General features: G+C 49.6%; 2 protein-coding genes across 11 annotated transcripts in view; one reads left to right on the top strand and one right to left on the bottom strand.

Annotated features, from left to right (window-relative positions):
* The window catches only part of SZRD1 (SUZ RNA binding domain containing 1), a 31907-nt gene extending 27606 nt beyond the window's left edge, over nucleotides 1-4301 (top strand). For 4 of the 6 annotated variants that reach the window (XM_017865280.1, XM_017865277.1, XM_017865278.1 and 1 more), the window contains one exon: nucleotides 1215-4301. In XM_017865280.1, the coding sequence (XP_017720769.1) occupies nucleotides 1215-1317 (103 nt within the window). In that variant the 3' untranslated portion in view covers nucleotides 1318-4301. Of the gene's footprint in view, nucleotides 1-1187 lie in introns of all 6 variants that reach the window. The other 2 variants (XM_017865275.1, XM_017865276.1) reach the window with 1 other exon arrangement.
* Nucleotides 1-16102, bottom strand: part of SPATA21 (spermatogenesis associated 21) — a 64405-nt gene that overhangs the window by 9640 nt on the left and 38663 nt on the right. For 3 of the 5 annotated variants that reach the window (XM_017865272.1, XM_017865273.1, XM_017865274.1), the window contains 3 exons: nucleotides 6879-7054; nucleotides 5502-5679; nucleotides 4800-4979 (listed from right to left, as the gene is read on the bottom strand). In XM_017865272.1, coding sequence (XP_017720761.1) covers nucleotides 4922-4979; nucleotides 5502-5679; nucleotides 6879-7054 — 412 coding nt within the window. In that variant the 3' untranslated portion in view covers nucleotides 4800-4921. Of the gene's footprint in view, nucleotides 1-4799; nucleotides 4980-5501; nucleotides 5680-6878; nucleotides 7055-16102 lie in introns of those variants that run through there. The other 2 variants (XR_001884013.1, XR_001884014.1) reach the window with 1 other exon arrangement.

Below are 16102 nucleotides of genomic sequence, written 5' to 3'. Positions count from 1 at the left end.
TTAGTTTTCTCATCTGAAAAAATGGGATAATCAGGTGTTGTGCAGTTCATTGAGTAAATGAGCATAGGATGTCGAGAACCTGGGCTGGCAGAGTGGAAAGTGCCCAGATAAGCGCGTTGGTTATATTTTCTGGGTCTCCAGTATGCCTGCTCTGATGTTTTTGTGAATTTTCTAAATTCCTTTTTACTCTTGGCATTTTTTTCTCTGCAGTATTAGAGGTTGCATTATATAGGTTTGTCACTTCCTAATCAAGCAGTATGCATTAAGACGGCCTCCTTCTGACTTTGAAGGGCCACTATGGCTTGGCATCCTGGGACTTAAAGAACTAATCTGCGTACCTTCTTTCTAGCTCTTCATAATTTTGAAGAGATACCTGTTCTCTTTGTTGCTTCTCCTCCAAGTCTTCACCTTTCCAGTGTGGAAAATGCGTGCTTCCTTTAGTTTCCTAGACTAATACGAGTCAACCATTAACTGCAGAGTTTGGAGAGGAGTGGGAGGGAAGAATTGGGGGGCGGGGGATGTGTCCCTCTGCTGAGCTCTTGATTCCAGCTCTTTACCTTGGCCTAACATCTGGAGATTCCAAATGGTTCTGCAGGGCATGTACTGTCCGTGGTCACTGCCTCTGGGCAGAGTGGTCCCTCGAGCACTCCCCCTGCCTACAAGTGAATGCTGGCAGCTGAGCACGAGGAAAGAATGCCGTAGCTGCTGGAGGTGAACATGCACCACCGACCCTACCAGCTCACAGGGGCCTCTCAACTTGGAGGTGTCCTGAGTCAGCTTCCCAAAGAAGCAGACTTGTGGAGCCAGAGTGACTTGGGCCCCAGCTACAAGGACAGTTGATTTTAAGATGAGTGACATCTAGGCCAGGTGCAGTAATCCCAGCACTTTAGGAGGCCAAGGCTGGAGGATCACTTGAGGTCAGGAGTTCAAGACCAGGCTGGCCAATGTGGTGAAACCTCATCTCTACTAAAATTACAAAAATTAGCTGGGTGTGGTGGTGTACGCCTGTAGTCCCAGCTACTCGGTAGGCTGAGGTAGGAAGGATCACTTGAACTCGGGAGGTGGAGGTTGCAGTGAGTGGAGATAGCGCCATTACACTCCAACCTAGGCGACAGAATGCGACTCCATCTCAAAAATAAATAAAAAATAAAGAAATGATGGGGGACATCTATTATATTCTTCTTTAGGCCTTCCTCTGCTCTTCTTCCTTTCAGGCCAACCAGGATCTCCCAACCTGAAGACAGCAGGCAGCCCAATAATGTGATCAGACAGCCTTTGGGTCCTGATGGGTCACAAGGCTTCAAACAGCGCAGATAAATGCAGGCAAGAAAAGATGCCGCGGTTGCTGCCGTCACCGCCTCCTGGGTCGTCCGCCACGGGTTGCACTGCCGTGGCAGACAGCTGGACTTGAGCAGACGGAACGACCTGACTTACTTGCACTGTGATCCCCCTTGCTCCGCCCACTGTGACCTTGAACCCCATGCACTGTGACCTCCCCCCTTCTCCCCCTTCCCATTGTGATTGGCTCATCGACAAGGGCTGTCCCAAGTCAATGGAAAGGGAAAGGGTGGGGGTTAGGGGAAGGTTGGGAGGACCCACCAAGGACTCAGAGAGTCAGACAGTGCCACTTGGCCACTTGGGGTAAAGCCAGTGCCAGCAATAACAGTTTATCATGCTCATTAATTTGGGATTTCAAAACACAAATGTAAACTCACACCCACCCACCCCCAAGTGCATGTCTCCATCACTTAAAAGTAAGTTCCATTTGAAAATATCCTTTCTTTTTTTCTTCCTATTTTGTTTGTTTATACAAATATCTGATTTGCAAGAAAAGTGCATGGGAGGGGTTTTAGTGGTTTAACGAATTTTAATTAAGAAAGGGTAGTTTGGTAGTCTACTTAAAATGTTTCTGGGAAATTCACTAGAAACATTAACCAATAGGATTTTGGTGAGCTTAGCTTCTGTATTCCTACTGCCGCCCGGAAAAGGGGCAGGGCTCTGCAGCCGCCAGGACAGATGAGCACCCCATGCCTATACCTCCCTCCCCGAGCTGAGTCCCAGGGCATCTGGGCCTTGCCTGGAGACTGGGCTAGTAGCTCTGTAGGCTCGGAGAGCCTGGGGAGGGTGCCAACCCCACCTCTAGTATTTTGGGAGATAGGGAAAGTGAACAGACTTCCCCTTCCCATACCCCTCAGGGTGGTTCCCTACCAGCCAGGCTTACTACTAGAAGAGAGCAGAGTGCCAGGGAGTGAGACTGCATCCCTGGGCTTAGAAGTGAAGGAGAGGAGACTTGTTTAGTATTTTGCCATCGGCACAAGGAAAACCAGGAGAGAGTCTGCCTCCAGGACTCTGAGCCTTCTGCTTTGTATGTTCAGAAGGTGGATAGGTCTTCCCACTCCAGCATGGCTTGAACTCTTAGGGGTCTGCAGTGCTCCATCTCCATTGATGGCCCCAGCTCAGTAACTATACCTGGTACATTTCCTTTGTGCAATCAGTACCTTGAAGGCAGAACATTCTGAATAAAGTTGGAAAAAGAACAGCTTTGCTTTGCAAAGATTGATGACAGACTGGTTCCTCAGAGGCCTAGGCTCCCATCACCCCTTTTTCCAGAGCGAGGGCCTGGAATGAAGGCAGTTTATCCTCTGTCCCTGGAGCCTGGGGTTTGCTTTGCCTCCTTGAGGTGGAAGAGACTAAGAGGGCAGCTGCCCAGAGCGGCTCTGTGTGTACCTGGTTCCTCTCAGGCTTCCTGATCCCTTCCATTGCACTGCGCCTTATCCCTCAGCCAGCCAGACGGCCTCCTTGCTCCTGACCAGCAGATACGTTTTGGAGTGGTTGGTGTGGTTTTGCGATGAGGGCAGCACGTGGTGGCCAAGGTGGCAAGCTGAGTCTCACAGGCTCACTCCACCGTTGGTTCCCTGTGGGAATGGTGGGCCAGGCCCAGCAAGCCATGCCCCACCACGTCCTCCCCTCTGGAGGAAGTGCCAGCTGCCAGCCAAGTCAGCAGCTAGTCCATAGCACAGCCTTGTAACTGTAAAGCCGGGCGTTGCTCACGAGCAGAGCTGGAAGCAGAGCTTCAGTCAGTGAGAGGGAGGATTACCTTCAGGAGAAGGCAAGGAGGAAAATTGGCTGCTATCTTTATAGTTCCACTGCCGTAACCAAGTGTCCACATTCTAAATGTATAGTGTCCAACCCTCATGTAATAGTAGTTTCCCACCCAAAGTGAGACTTTCCTTTTAATTGGAGAAGGGTATAGAGGTGGTCCAGGTGGGAAAGCCAGAAGTGCTAGTTGCCCAGCCATTGGGACCACCTGTCTTGCCCCACTACCCTCTAGTAGGGGCCAAAGTAAAGGCTGGTTGGTGGGTGTCTGTGGATTAAGGATGTGGCAGGGACTGGTCCTCCCACCTCCCTCTGGCCAAAGATGGGCTTTGCCCGCTGTGTGCCTGTCACCACCCACCAGCAGTCATGCCCTGGGCTTCCCAAATGGAGAGGTAGCAGGCAATGTTTTTAAAAAGAAAGAAAACAGGAAACTGTATTGTGTTGGGGGGAGGTGGGAGGGGAGATGAGGAAACGGTTTGGATTTTGTGTGTGGGAGGGTATTTTTGGGGGTAGTTGTCTGTAACTTTCCTAAGTGCTTTTTTTCCTTTTCTTTTTTAAAGTAAGTTGCAGGCTTTGGCTTGGAAAACCCCAGGGGGATGGGGGGCAGAAACCTGAGGCTGCTGCCCCTTTATCTGCCTTCACAGTACTGTCCCCTTCCCCCAGCTCCTCCCTGACCCCATGGGCCAGGCCTCAGACCTTCCAGCTAACCGCTTCCCGTGAGCCACTACTCTGATGTCAGCCTATAACCAAAGGAGCTGGGGGGTCCAGGCCTGGTGACCAGCCTTTCTCAGCCCACTCAATCAGGGTGCTCCCCACCTGCAGGCAGGAGGCAACACCCTATCTGCTACCATCAGCCCCTTCCAGAGCCCATCTGCCCCGCCCAGCCCTGCCCTGCCCTGCCCAGCCCAGCCATACCCTGCTCTGCCCCATCTGGGGGTGCCCTGCTCAGGGATGGGCTGGCAGGGCTGCACCCAGCCTCCCTGGTAAGCAGAGACTCAAGAAACCTCTGGGGTCCTGTTTTCTGGTTGTGTGATCCCAGGGGTGCACATGGGCCCCTTGGGTGTCTGAACAGAAGGGCATGGGAGGGAGGGCCGCTCCCCTGCAGTCTTACTCTGCTGGTGTAGTGGGCAGCTGCCCACTCCCACCCCGTTGGCAGATTAAGCATTTTATAAATTGTATTTTAAATACATGTTTTAAACTTGTCAGATCTTTGTCCTCATTTCAGTCCCCGCCCTCTACCTCTTGCTGTGGCCGCTTATTTAACCCTGGGGGGTTTCCCTCTGCCCAGTCCCAGGGAAAGACTGTCTTTGGTAAAATACTAGGCTGGGTGGTATGTGGGTTGAGGGGAAAGGAGCCACCCCTTAGGGCTCCCAGAGAAGGAGAGCTCTGGGTCCTGGGGCTCTGTCGGGGGAGCATGGCAGAGGCTACCTCCTGCTCTTACACAGGGCCTGTCTTAGAGCCAGTAGAGAGAGAAAACGACTGCTTTTGTGGGGCTCCCAGTCCAGAGGGGGAAGCAGTCTTCTGAGGAGAGGCCTAGCCCTGTGCTTTGAAAAGGCACAGAAGGTCAAGACTTTGCATGCAGGGCACCTATAGCAGAAACCCCAACCCTGGGCAGGGCTTTGAGGTGGAACCCTACACTCTGAGAGCCCAGGGGTGGCTGGGGTGACAGCTTGAGGGCCTTCCTTAGCAAGAGGCACAGAGGCTGAAGTTATTGGTGTTTATTAGCTTACCGGGCCACAAAAGCAAATTCCAGCAGCAGCTCCTGTCTGGTGGCCCATCTGTCTGCAGGCCTTGAGCAACTCTCCAGAGTCAGGCCTCCAGAGGGTCAGTGGGTTTGAGAAGGCACAGAGCTGGGCCACTTTCTGCTGTCAGAGTTGTGTTCCCTGGGGAGAGGAATGGGGCAGAAGGGTGGGAAACATTTGGCCCTTTCTCTATCTGCCAGTACATGAACCATCCGTGCATGCCCAAGTGAGGAGAGAGAGGAGGCCTCCCCTCAGAAATGGTGGAGCCAGCAGTCAGGCTTAGGGGCCTGATTCCAAGTCCAGGGCACCCTTCCCCAGCAGCCTGGAGGGGGACTGCTGCAGGAGACGCTCCCCTCTGCCCAGGTGCACACTCTGCTAGTCCTAATGTTGAACCATAGGGAACTCGTAGCCCTCAGTTAGGTGCCACTGAGTCTCGGACATGGGGAAAGCAGAAGCACTCTGGCTTCAGTGGAACAATCTACCGGGTACACAGGCCCTCAACAAAGGTTTTTTTTCTTTGCCTTTCACCCTTTCTCCTCCCTGGAATAAGCAGCCTCTCAGGTATGGTCTCTTAGAAAGATAGATTCCCAGGCATTAGGCCAGGGGCCTCTTAAGGAAGGATCTGGAAGGGCCTAGGCTGGGGCCCTTTCTCTGGGCACCCACCTGTTTCCTCGAGCTCGTGACTGGAAGAAGGGGCTACGGATGTCAGGATCCAGGCCAGGGGGTGTGCACTGGTCTTGAAGATAGTGGTTGATCGGCTTCCTGCGGACCATCTTCTTGTCCATCCGCGGGCAGAGCGGGATGCAGGGCACCTGGGCATAGGGGCTCTGCAGGTTGGGAGCTGGTGAAGAAGGAGGCAGAAGGGGGAATGCTTCAGAGCACGCCCAGCCTCGGGAAGCAGGCAGATTCAGGTGAAATCCTGGCTTTGCTACATAATGGGCTGGGCGCTTTGGGGGCAAGTTACTTAACCTCTCTGAGCTTCTGAGCTGGAGGTGATAGTGATACACACCTCACAAGAGCTGATGATGAGGATTAAAGGAGAAGTATCTGCAAAGCACTCAGCTCTGTGCTGCACACAGAATAAGAGCTGGTAACAGCCTAACAAGGAGCAGAGGTCTTTGTGATGGGTGCTGGCAAAGTCTAGTAGGTATACTCTAGAAAGACTGCAAAGCTCCTATCCTGTTACTTGGCACACAGTAGGAGTCTAATAAATGGTACCTGGGGAAGGGAGGCAGGCTTGCCCAGTGGAAAGAGCATAGGTTTTGGGGTCACACCTGGATATAAACACCCCTTTCCAAAACACACTAGCTAGGGGCATTGGGCAAGTTGCTTAACTTCATCATTTTCATTTTTCTTTTTTTTTTTTTTTGAGATGGAGTTTTGCTCTTGTTGCCCAGGCTGGAGTACAATGGCATGATCCCAGCTCACTGCATCCTCCGTCTCCCGGGTTCAAGCAATTCTCCAGCCTCAGCCTCCAGAGCAGCTGGGATTACAGGCGCTCGCCACCACGCCCGGCTAGGTTTTTAGAGATGGGGTTTCACCATGTTGACTAGGCTGGTCTCGAACTTCTGACCTCAGGTGCCCACCTCGGCCTCCCAGAGTGCTGGGATTACAGGTGTGAACCACCATGCCCGGGTCAGTTTCGTTTTTCTAATCTGTAAAATGGGGTGAATACATGATTATGAGTATTAAATTCCAGAGCATCTGCAAAGGGCCTAGCACAGTGGGCACTCAATAAACAGTGAACTGGGATTGCCAGTCTCTACAGCTGTTCTTTCTCGGTCCTGGCTCATGGGACTAACCTGTGCTCAGGCTAAGGCAGGAGGGGAGGAGTCCAATGCAGGAGGCCATTGTCATAGGCCTGGATGGAAAATAGTGATTATCAGCCTGTTTTCTGATGTACACAGTTAAGCCCAAAGTGGGAAACTGGCCTCTCAGCTCCCTGGGCCTGGCTGCCTGAGGGCCCAAGTAGAGGAAGCCAGATGGGCAAGAGAGCAGAGCCCCAACCCTAGCCCATCCCACCCTGCCCAGGGGCCTCACCATAGTTCTGCTGCTTCAGCCGGCTGAGGATACTGAGGACCTTTCGTTCTGAGACTTCTGAGCTCTCTTCTTGCTGGGGGTTATAGGGAAGCTTCTTCTGCAACCGCAGCCGGCCTATGGCCGCTTCCATCTCCTGGGCCTTGCAGGTGCCTGCCTTCAGCTTTTTCTGATAGTAGCTGGGGAGGCAGTACCCACCCATCTCAGCCTGGGTGTGTTTAATTCACCCTTCTTCTCCTCAGCCCCTATCTCTCTGGCCTGCTCTGGAGCAGGAACACAAGCCCAAGAGTCAGGAAACCTGGATTCTAGTCCCAGCTCAGCCCTTACCTTTCTGTGACCATGAGTAAGTCACTGCCCTGCTCTGGGCCTTAGTTGCCCTGTGTAAAATGGAGGAAAGAGGTTCTCTCTACCCTGTCAATGCAAGTGACTTGACTTCTCTGAGCTTTAAGTTTCCATTGGGTAAAACAGATAAAACAGTTCACATGCCTTAGGATTAAATAACAAGGATGAATTAACATGGCCCATCAAGCACGCAGCATGGTGTCTGGCTCACGGAAAATGCTTTGTACATGTTACCTATTATTTTGGGGAGGGGCGTGGCGGGGAGACAAGAGTCTCACTCTGTTGCCCAGGCAGGGGTGCAGTGGCGTGAACATGGCCTCACTACAGCCTTTAACTCCTGGGCTCAACTAACCCTCCTGCCCTAGCCTCTTGAGTAGTTGGGACCATAGGCACCAACCACCACGCCCAGCTAATTTTTTTATTTTGTGTAGAGACGTGGTCTCGCTGTGTTGCCCAGGCTGGTCACAGACTCCTTGCCTCAAACTATCATTCCACCTTGGCCTCCCAAAGTGTTGGGATTACAGGCATGAGCCACTGCATTACCTATGATTACCTATGATTTTATCACTGATACATTTACTTAGATGTGCAAGTACTTCTCTGTGCAATTAACTCCTGCTCATCTTCCATATTTCAGGTTAGGGACTCTCTGCTCCAGAAAGTCTTCTCTGTCCTATCCCCACCCCTACCCTACAGAGTAACTAGGCTCCTGCTGGAGGCCCCCTGCAACCTGTAGTTACCCAATTATAGCCTGCAACCTGCTTGATTTTCTTTACTCACTGCTTGCCTTTTCCCCCACTAGACTGCGACATCATTCATTTAGTAAGTATTCATTGAGTGTTCACTGTTCTGGCCACTCTTCTAAGTGATTGGAAAAGAGTGAAGGAGACATCCACACAGTGTCCCTGTATCATAGCCTCAGCCCCACCTCTTACCCCAGCCATCTACTAACACCTTGGGCCAAGGGTGCTGCAGTGGCCCCTTTCACACAGGCTTCAACTAACTGCACAGGGACGACCCTATGGGTCCCACCTCAGACCTGAGCCTCTTGCTTCCTGCCCCAGGGATTCTATGACACGGGATTCTCAGAAGTGCAGGGGAGTTAAGCACCTGTGGAGCACCCTTACTAAAGGTGTTAGTAGATGAGCTGTACAGGCTTTTCCCTTTCTTCTGCCAGTTCTGAGCTGCCTTTTTTTTTTTTTTTTTTTTTTTTTTTTTTGAGATGGAGTTTCGCTTTTGTTGCCCAGGCTGGAGTGCAGTGGTGCAATCTCGGCTCACAGCAACCTCCGCCTCCTGGGTTCAAGTGATTCTCCTGCCTCAACCTCCCAAGTAGCTGGAATTACAGGCATCCGCCACTACACCCAGCTAATTTTTTGTATTTTTAGTAGAGACCGGGGTTTCATCAGGTTGACCAGGCTGGTCTTTTCTTTTGAGATGGAGTCTTGCCCTGTCATCCAGGCTGGAGTGCAATGGCGCAATCTCAGCTCACTGCAACCTCCGCCTCCTGGGTCAAGCGATTCTCCTGCCCCAGCCTCCCAAGTAGCTGGGATTACATGCCCAGCTAATTTTTTGTATCTTTAGTTTAGACAGGGTTTCATCATGTTGGCCAGGCTGATCTCAAACTCCTGACCTTGTGATCCACCCTCCTTGGCCTCCCAAAGTGCTGGGATTACAGACGTGAGTCACCACACCCAGCCCTGAGCTGCCATTCTTAGTCTCCTCAGAAGATTCTAGGAGGTGCTTGACTCAGTAACACATCCTTGAATTGGCTTCTCCTCCTTTGCGGCACCCCTTCCCTTATTCCTGCCTCCTGGGATCGTTTCCCACATCAGAGTCAGTGAAGGGGTGGCCAGCCCCTCCACACCTGTGGGTGTTTCTCGTCTGGTGGAACGACTTGAGAAAAGAAAGAGACACAGAGACAAAGTATAGAGAAAGAAAAGTGGGCCCAGGGGACCAGTGCTCATACAGAGACCCATGCCTGCGCTATTCTCTGAGTTCCCTCAGTATTTGTTGATCATTATCTCTACCACCCGGGAGAGGAGGACGTGGCAGGACAATAGGGTAATAGTGGGGAGAGAGTCAGCAGGAAAACGTGAACAAAGGTCTGTGTCATAAATAAGTTTAAGAAAAGGTGCTGTGCTTTGATGTGCAGGTACACAAACACAGCAGTGGTGGGTTAAAGAGCAGTATTGCCACTAGCACATCTCACCTCCAGCCCTAAGGCGGTTTTCTCCTATCTCAGTAAATAGAACATACAATCGGTTTTACACCAAGACATTCCATTCCCAGGGACAAGCAGGAGACAGATAACTTCATCTTATCTCAACTGCAAAGAGGCCTTTCTCTTTCACTAATCCTCCTCAGCACAGACCAGTCAGGTCTTTCCCTTCCCACGAGGCCATGTCTCAGGCTATGACGTGGGGAGAAACCTTGAACAATACCTGGCTTTCCTAGGCAGAGGTCCTTGTGACCTTCCACAGTGTATTGTGTCCCTGGGTACTTGAGATTAGAGAATGGTGATGGCTTTTAACAAGCATACTGCCTTCAAGCACTTTTTTAAACAAAGCACATCCTGCACAGCCCTAAATCCATTAAACCTTGAGTCAACACAGTACATGTCTCTGCAAGCACAGGGTTGGGGCTAGGGTTGCAGATGAACAGCATCTCAAGGCAGAAGAATTTCTCTTAGTACAGAACAAAATGGAGTCTCTTATATCTACTTCTTTCTACATAGACATAGTAGCAATCTGATCTCTCTTTCTTTTCCCCACAATCAGACCATAAACAAATAAAAATACAGGCTCGGCATGGTGGGGTTCATGCTTGTAATCCCAGCACTTTGGGAGACCAAGGTGGGAGGATCACTTAAGCCCAGGAGTTTGAGACCAGCCTGGGCAACACAGTGAGACACCCTACAAGAAATTTTAAAACTAGCCAGGCATGGTGACATGTGCCTGTAGTCCCAGCTACTCAAGAGGCTGATACGAGAGGATTGCTTGAGCTGGGAGGTCAAGGCTGCAGCAAGCCGTCATCATGCCACTGCACTGTGGCCTGGGCAACAACAGAGCAAGACCCTGTCTCAAGAAAAATGCCATTTTAGGAGTGCTGGGTGCCCTGAGGAAAAGTAGAAGGGTAGGAGGTAGCGATAAGGGACCATTTTGCTCAAAGTGGTAAGCAAAGGTCTCAGAGGTGACATTTGAACAGGATGGCGGAGGAAACAAACTGAATGGGTATCAGGAGGAAGAGTCTTCAGGCAGAGGAGTGGCCTCTGAAAAGGCTGGGCGGTGTGGGAAAGAGCTCGGGACAGCAAGGAAACTGGAGAGGCTGGGGCCTGATGTGTGAGTGGTGGAGAGGAAGACATACCGGCAGTGAGATGGCAGGGCCACAGCATCTGGGGCTTTGAGCTTTGTAGGCGGTGATGAGGGGTGGGCATGCTACTCAGAGTTTGGGAAGCCTTAGGGCTTAAACTGATGGCTCTGCTAGGGCCTCTGCCTGTCTTTGGGGCCTAGGGTTTGCGGTTTTAATGGGCCTCATACATAGAAGATAGAAAACTAATTCCAGGGCCCTCACGTGGTGCAAGGTTGGATCTAGATCACTGGTATAAAACTGAAACTCCCAAAAGGCAACATTCTGAGTGAAACAGATGGACTAGAAAATAACTTCACCCCTCAGGAGCCAACAGGACACAGCAGTGTGTGTGCAGCTTTCTCAGTCACGATTTCAGAGGAAATCCCTTGCTCTCTGCTTCCTCTTTTCCCCTTCTTGAGGGCTTGAATTCAGGTGTGTTGGTGATAAGTTGGTTTGGCATTGACTAGGGAATAGTGGAACAATGAATTGGAAACAAACTCGGTGCCTCGGTAACTGTCTTCCTGCCTGCTTCCTCCAAACTGTCAGTATAAGAGAGTAAACTCCTATCTTTTTGAACTGCAGCGTATTGGGGTCTATTTCGTAACTAAGACACCAGCCTAAAATTCTATACCCAGCTAAACTGTCCAGTAAGTATGAGGATAGAATAAACACATTTGTCATCATAGATAATATTACCTCCCATGCATCCTTTCCCATGAAGCTACTGGAGGACATGTTCTTCTAAAGTGAGAAGATAAACCAAAAAAGAGAAAGATGTGATTTCAGAAAGCAGGAGATCCTGGCCAGGTGCAGTGGCTCACACCTATAATCCCAGCACTTTGGGAGGCTGAGGCAGGAGGATCACCTGAGGTCAGGAGTTCAAGACCAGGCTGGCAAACATGGTGAAACCCATCCTTACTGAAAACACAAAAATTAGCTGGGCGTGGTGTGGTGCATGCCTGTAATCCTAGCTACTGGGGAGACTGAGGCAGGAGAATCGCTTGAACCCGGGAGGCAGAGGTTGCAGGGAGCCGACATGGTGCCACTGTACTCCAGCCTAGGCAACAAGAGTGAAACTCGGCCTCAAAAGAAAAAGAAAGCAGGAGATACAATGCAGGAGAGAGGCGAAGGAAAAGGAAGATGATGAAAAGAGATCCTATGATTGCAGTGCAAATGCATAAATCACACCTGGTCAAATAAAATTTCTAAACATGAAAAATGCAATACCTGGCCAGGTGCAGTGGCTCACTGTTTCTTTAAATGACTGTGATTTTTTCCCTGAAAACTGGACATTTGAATCTAATAATGTGGTAACTATGAATATAAGATTCTCCCCCTTCCTCAGAGTTTGCTGTTTTTTGTTATTGTTTATTTATGTATTGATTTTTGTTGTTGTTGTAGGCTGTCTCTGTGCCAAAGATCAGCCTAACGTATAAACTTAAGGTCTTCTCAGGTCTTTTCTGAGCCCAGCACTTTGGGAGGCTGAGGCAGGAGGATTGCTTGAGCCCAGTTCAAGACCAGCCTGGGCAACATGGCAAAACCCTGTATCTACAAAAAATACAAGAACAGCAATACCGAAAGTGAAAAATTCACTGGATGGACTTAAGATCAGATTAGGGGAAGATGGTGGAGTGGGAAGCACCAGGAATCTGTCTTCAAACCTACGCAACAATTGTGCTGGCAGAATCTGTTATACTATTTTGGAACTCTGGAGTCTTGCACCATCCAGGGGAAGGTTTGTATTGCAAATTGCACTTAATTTTGGTCAAGTTAGGCTTTTAGCACAATATCAGCTATTTATCTTCCATTTCCAGCCCCTGGGAGGCAGATGTGCATGGATTCCAGGAGCAGCTTGGCTTGCTGGAGCCAGGGTAGGCAAAAAGGACCCTGTCCTCCAAAATACTGGGAACTGTGCTCTGATCACTAATGGCTGCTTCTGAAAACAAAGGTGCAAAGCGATGGGTTTTGCAAAAGTGCAAGGAGGGGCTGTTGCACCTCCCCACATTGTTGCAAGCTTGCCCCGGTTTTTTTTTGTTTGTTTGTTTGTATGTTTTGGTGAGCCATGGCCCCTTCCAGCTGAAGTGACTTCCAGGAAATGTAAAGGGCTGGTGCCCTTTTCCCCACTTCATTTTTCTCTTTTCACCCTTTTCGGAGGCAGACATTAAAGATTAAGACATTCAAAAGCAACCGCATATATGGGGGAAAGTTAGAAAGTAACCCCAGTTTCTAGGGAAAGGCACAGGCTCAGAAAAACCTGAGAAGACCTTAAGTGTATGCCTTAGACTGCTCTTTGGCACAGAGACAGCCTACAACAACAACAATAACAAAAATAAATAAGCAAACAATAACAAAACCCAGCAAACTCTGAGGAAGGGAGAGAATCTTATTTTCATACTTACCACATTATTAGATTCAAATGTCCCGTTTTCAGCAAAAAATCATAGTCATTCAAAGAAACAGGAAAGCATGGCCATTTAAAGGAAAAAAAAAACAGTCCCTGAAAAGTACCTGACAGCAGATCTTCTAGACAAAATCTTTATAAAACAACTCTCTTAAAAGATGCTCAGAGAACTAAAGGAAGACTTGGAGAAAGTCAAGAAAACAATAGGCCGGGCGCGGTGGCTCAAGCCTGTAATCCCAGCACTTTGGGAGGCCGAGGCGGGCGGATCACGAGGTCAGGAGTTCGAGACCATCCTGGCTAACACGGTGAAACCCCGTCTCTACTAAAAAATACAAAACTAGCCAGGCGAGGTGGCGGGCGCCTGTAGTCCCAGCTGCTCGGGAGGCTGAGGCAGGAGAATGGCGTAAACCCGGAAGGCGGAGCTTGCAGTGAGCTGAGATCCGGCCACTGCACTCCAGCCCGGGTGACAGAGCGAGACTCCGTCTCAAAAAAAAAAAAAAAAACAATATATGATCAAGATGGAAGTACAAAAGAGATAAAAAAAAAATCCAAACAAGAAACCAAAAAGATTGTGGAGTTGGAAAGTACAATAATTGAAATGAAAATTTTACTAGAGGAATTCAAGGTAGATTTGAGCAGGCAGAAGAAACTGTGAACTTGAATATAGGACAATGGAATAATCGAGTCTGGGAACAGAATGAAAAAATAATTGAAGAGGCCAGGCGCAGTGGCTCATGCCTATAATTCCAGCACTTTGGGAAGTTGAGGTGGGTGGATCACCTGAGGACAGGAAATCAAGACCAACCTGGCCAACATGGTGAAACCCTGTCTCTACTAAAAATAGAAAAATTAGCCGGGCATGGTGGTGGGTGCCTGTAATTCCAGCTACTCGGGAGACTGAGGCAGGAGAATCTCTTGAACCCAGAGGCGGAGGTTGCAGTGTGCCGAGATCGCGCCATTGCACTCCAACCTGAGTGACACAGCGAGACTCCGTCTGAAAAAATAATAAATAATTGAAGAAAAGTGAACCCCAGAACTTTGGGAGGCTGAGGTGGGCAGATAGGTTGACGTCAGGAATTTGAGACCAGCCTGTAAAACCCTGTCTCTACTAAAAATACAAAAATTAGCCTGTCATGGTGGTGTACCCTCGTAGTCCCAGCTACTCCAGAGGCTGAGGCAGAAGAATTGCCTGAACCCGGGAGGCAGAGGTTGCAGTGAGTCAAGATTGTGCCACTGCATTCCAGTCTGGGCAATGGAGCAAGACTCTGTCTCAAAAAAAAAAAAAAAAAAAGAAAGAAAGAAAGAAAGAAAAAGCTGGGCACATTGGCTCATACCTGTAATCCCAGCACTTTGGGAGGCCAAGGTGGGCGGATCACCTGAGGTCAGGAGTTTGAGACCAGCCTGACCAACATGGTGAAACCCCATTTCTACTAAAAATACAAAATTAGCCAGGCATGGTGGCACATGCCTATAATCCAGGAGAATTGCTCGAACCCGGGAGGCGGAGGTTGCAGTGAGCCCAGATTGCGGCATTGCGCTCCAGCCTGGGCAACAAGAGCAAAACTCCGTCTCAAAAATTAAAATAAAATAAAATAAAAATATGCTGAGTGGGTACCAAAGAAACAGAAAGAATGAGTAAGAGGCTGGGCGCGGTGGCTCACGCCTGTAATTCCAGCACTTTTGGAGGACGAGACGGGTGGATCATGAGGTCAGGAGATAGAGACCATCCTGGCTAACACGGTGAAACCCCGTCTCTACTAAAAAATACAAAAAACTAGCCGGGTGAGGTGGCGGGCGCCTGTAGTCCCAGCTACTCGGGAGGCTGAGGCAGGAGAATGGCGTACACCCGGGAGGCGGAGCTTGCAGTGAGCTGAGATCCGGCCACTGCACTCCAGCATGGGCGACAGAGAGAGACTCCGTCTCAAAAATAAATAAGAATGAATAAGATCAACGATTAGCACAACAGGGTGACTGTAGTAAATAATAATTTAATTGTATATCTGAAAGTAAAAGAGGCCGAGCATGGTGGCTCACACCTATAATCCCAGCACTATGGGAGGCCGAGGCAGGTGGATCACCTGAGGTCAGGAGTTCAAGACCAGCCTGGTCAACATGGAGAAACACTGTCTCTATTAAAAATACAAAAATTAGCCAGGCATGGTGGCGGTTGCCTGTAATCCCAGCTACTTGGGAGGCTGAAGCAGGAGAATTGCTTGAACCTGGGAGGCAGAGCTTGCAGTGAGCTGAGATCGCGTCATTACACTCCAGCCTGGGCGACAGAGTGAGACTCTCTCAAAAAATAAATTTATATATATATATTCACAATGGATACTCCAGCTTAGGCAATAGAACAAGCGAGACTTCAAGGGTAACCATCCCCTGAAGCATTTATCCTTTATGTTACAAACAATCCAATTATACTGTTTTAGTTATTTTATTTTATTTTATTTTATTTTGAGGCAGAGTTTCGCTCTTGTTGCCCAGGCTGGAGTACACTGGCGCGATCTCAGCTGACTGTAACCTCTGCCTCCTGGGTTCAAGCGATTCTCTCCTGCCTTAGCCTCCTGAGTAGCTGGGATTACAGGCGCCCACTGCCATGCCCGGCTAATTTTTGTAATGGTATTAGAGACGGGGTATCACCATGTTGGCTAGGCTGGTTTCGAACTCCTGACCTCAGGTGATCCACCCTCCTCAGCCTCCCAGAGTGCTGGAATTACAGGCATGAGCCACTGCCCTAGGCCAGAAAAAATGATCTCTTGTCTTTGGAGTTGCTAAATTGATCTTGCTGGAACAGGCTGCACTCATTCCCCTTTCCCTGGCCCATGTTAAAAAGGCCTAGTCTTTGGTAGGAAAAAAATTAGTCCAACTTACTGATTGGCAAGGACAAGGTTTCGCGTGATTCACTGAGAGGAGACCCCAACAGGCTGAAAGCCTGGTTCCTACAGGCTCAATTCTGTGAGATATGCTACTGTCCTCATATCCTTCCATCACTTACATTGAAGAGTTGAGGAAATATGCCCTTATTTTACAGATGAAGAAACTGAATCTTGAGAGAAAGCAATTTGCCCAAGGCTACTGAACTAGTAAGAGGTACAGACAGAACTCCAAATTCCCCCTCCCTCCCTCCCTCCCTCCC

Source organism: Rhinopithecus bieti, unplaced genomic scaffold (genome assembly GCF_001698545.2).
Source record: "Rhinopithecus bieti isolate Rb0 unplaced genomic scaffold, ASM169854v2 scaffold_81031, whole genome shotgun sequence".
NCBI lineage: Eukaryota > Metazoa > Chordata > Mammalia > Primates > Cercopithecidae > Rhinopithecus > Rhinopithecus bieti.
The sequence above is the reverse complement of the archived record's forward strand: the minus strand, read 5'-3'. Positions and strand labels throughout refer to the sequence as shown.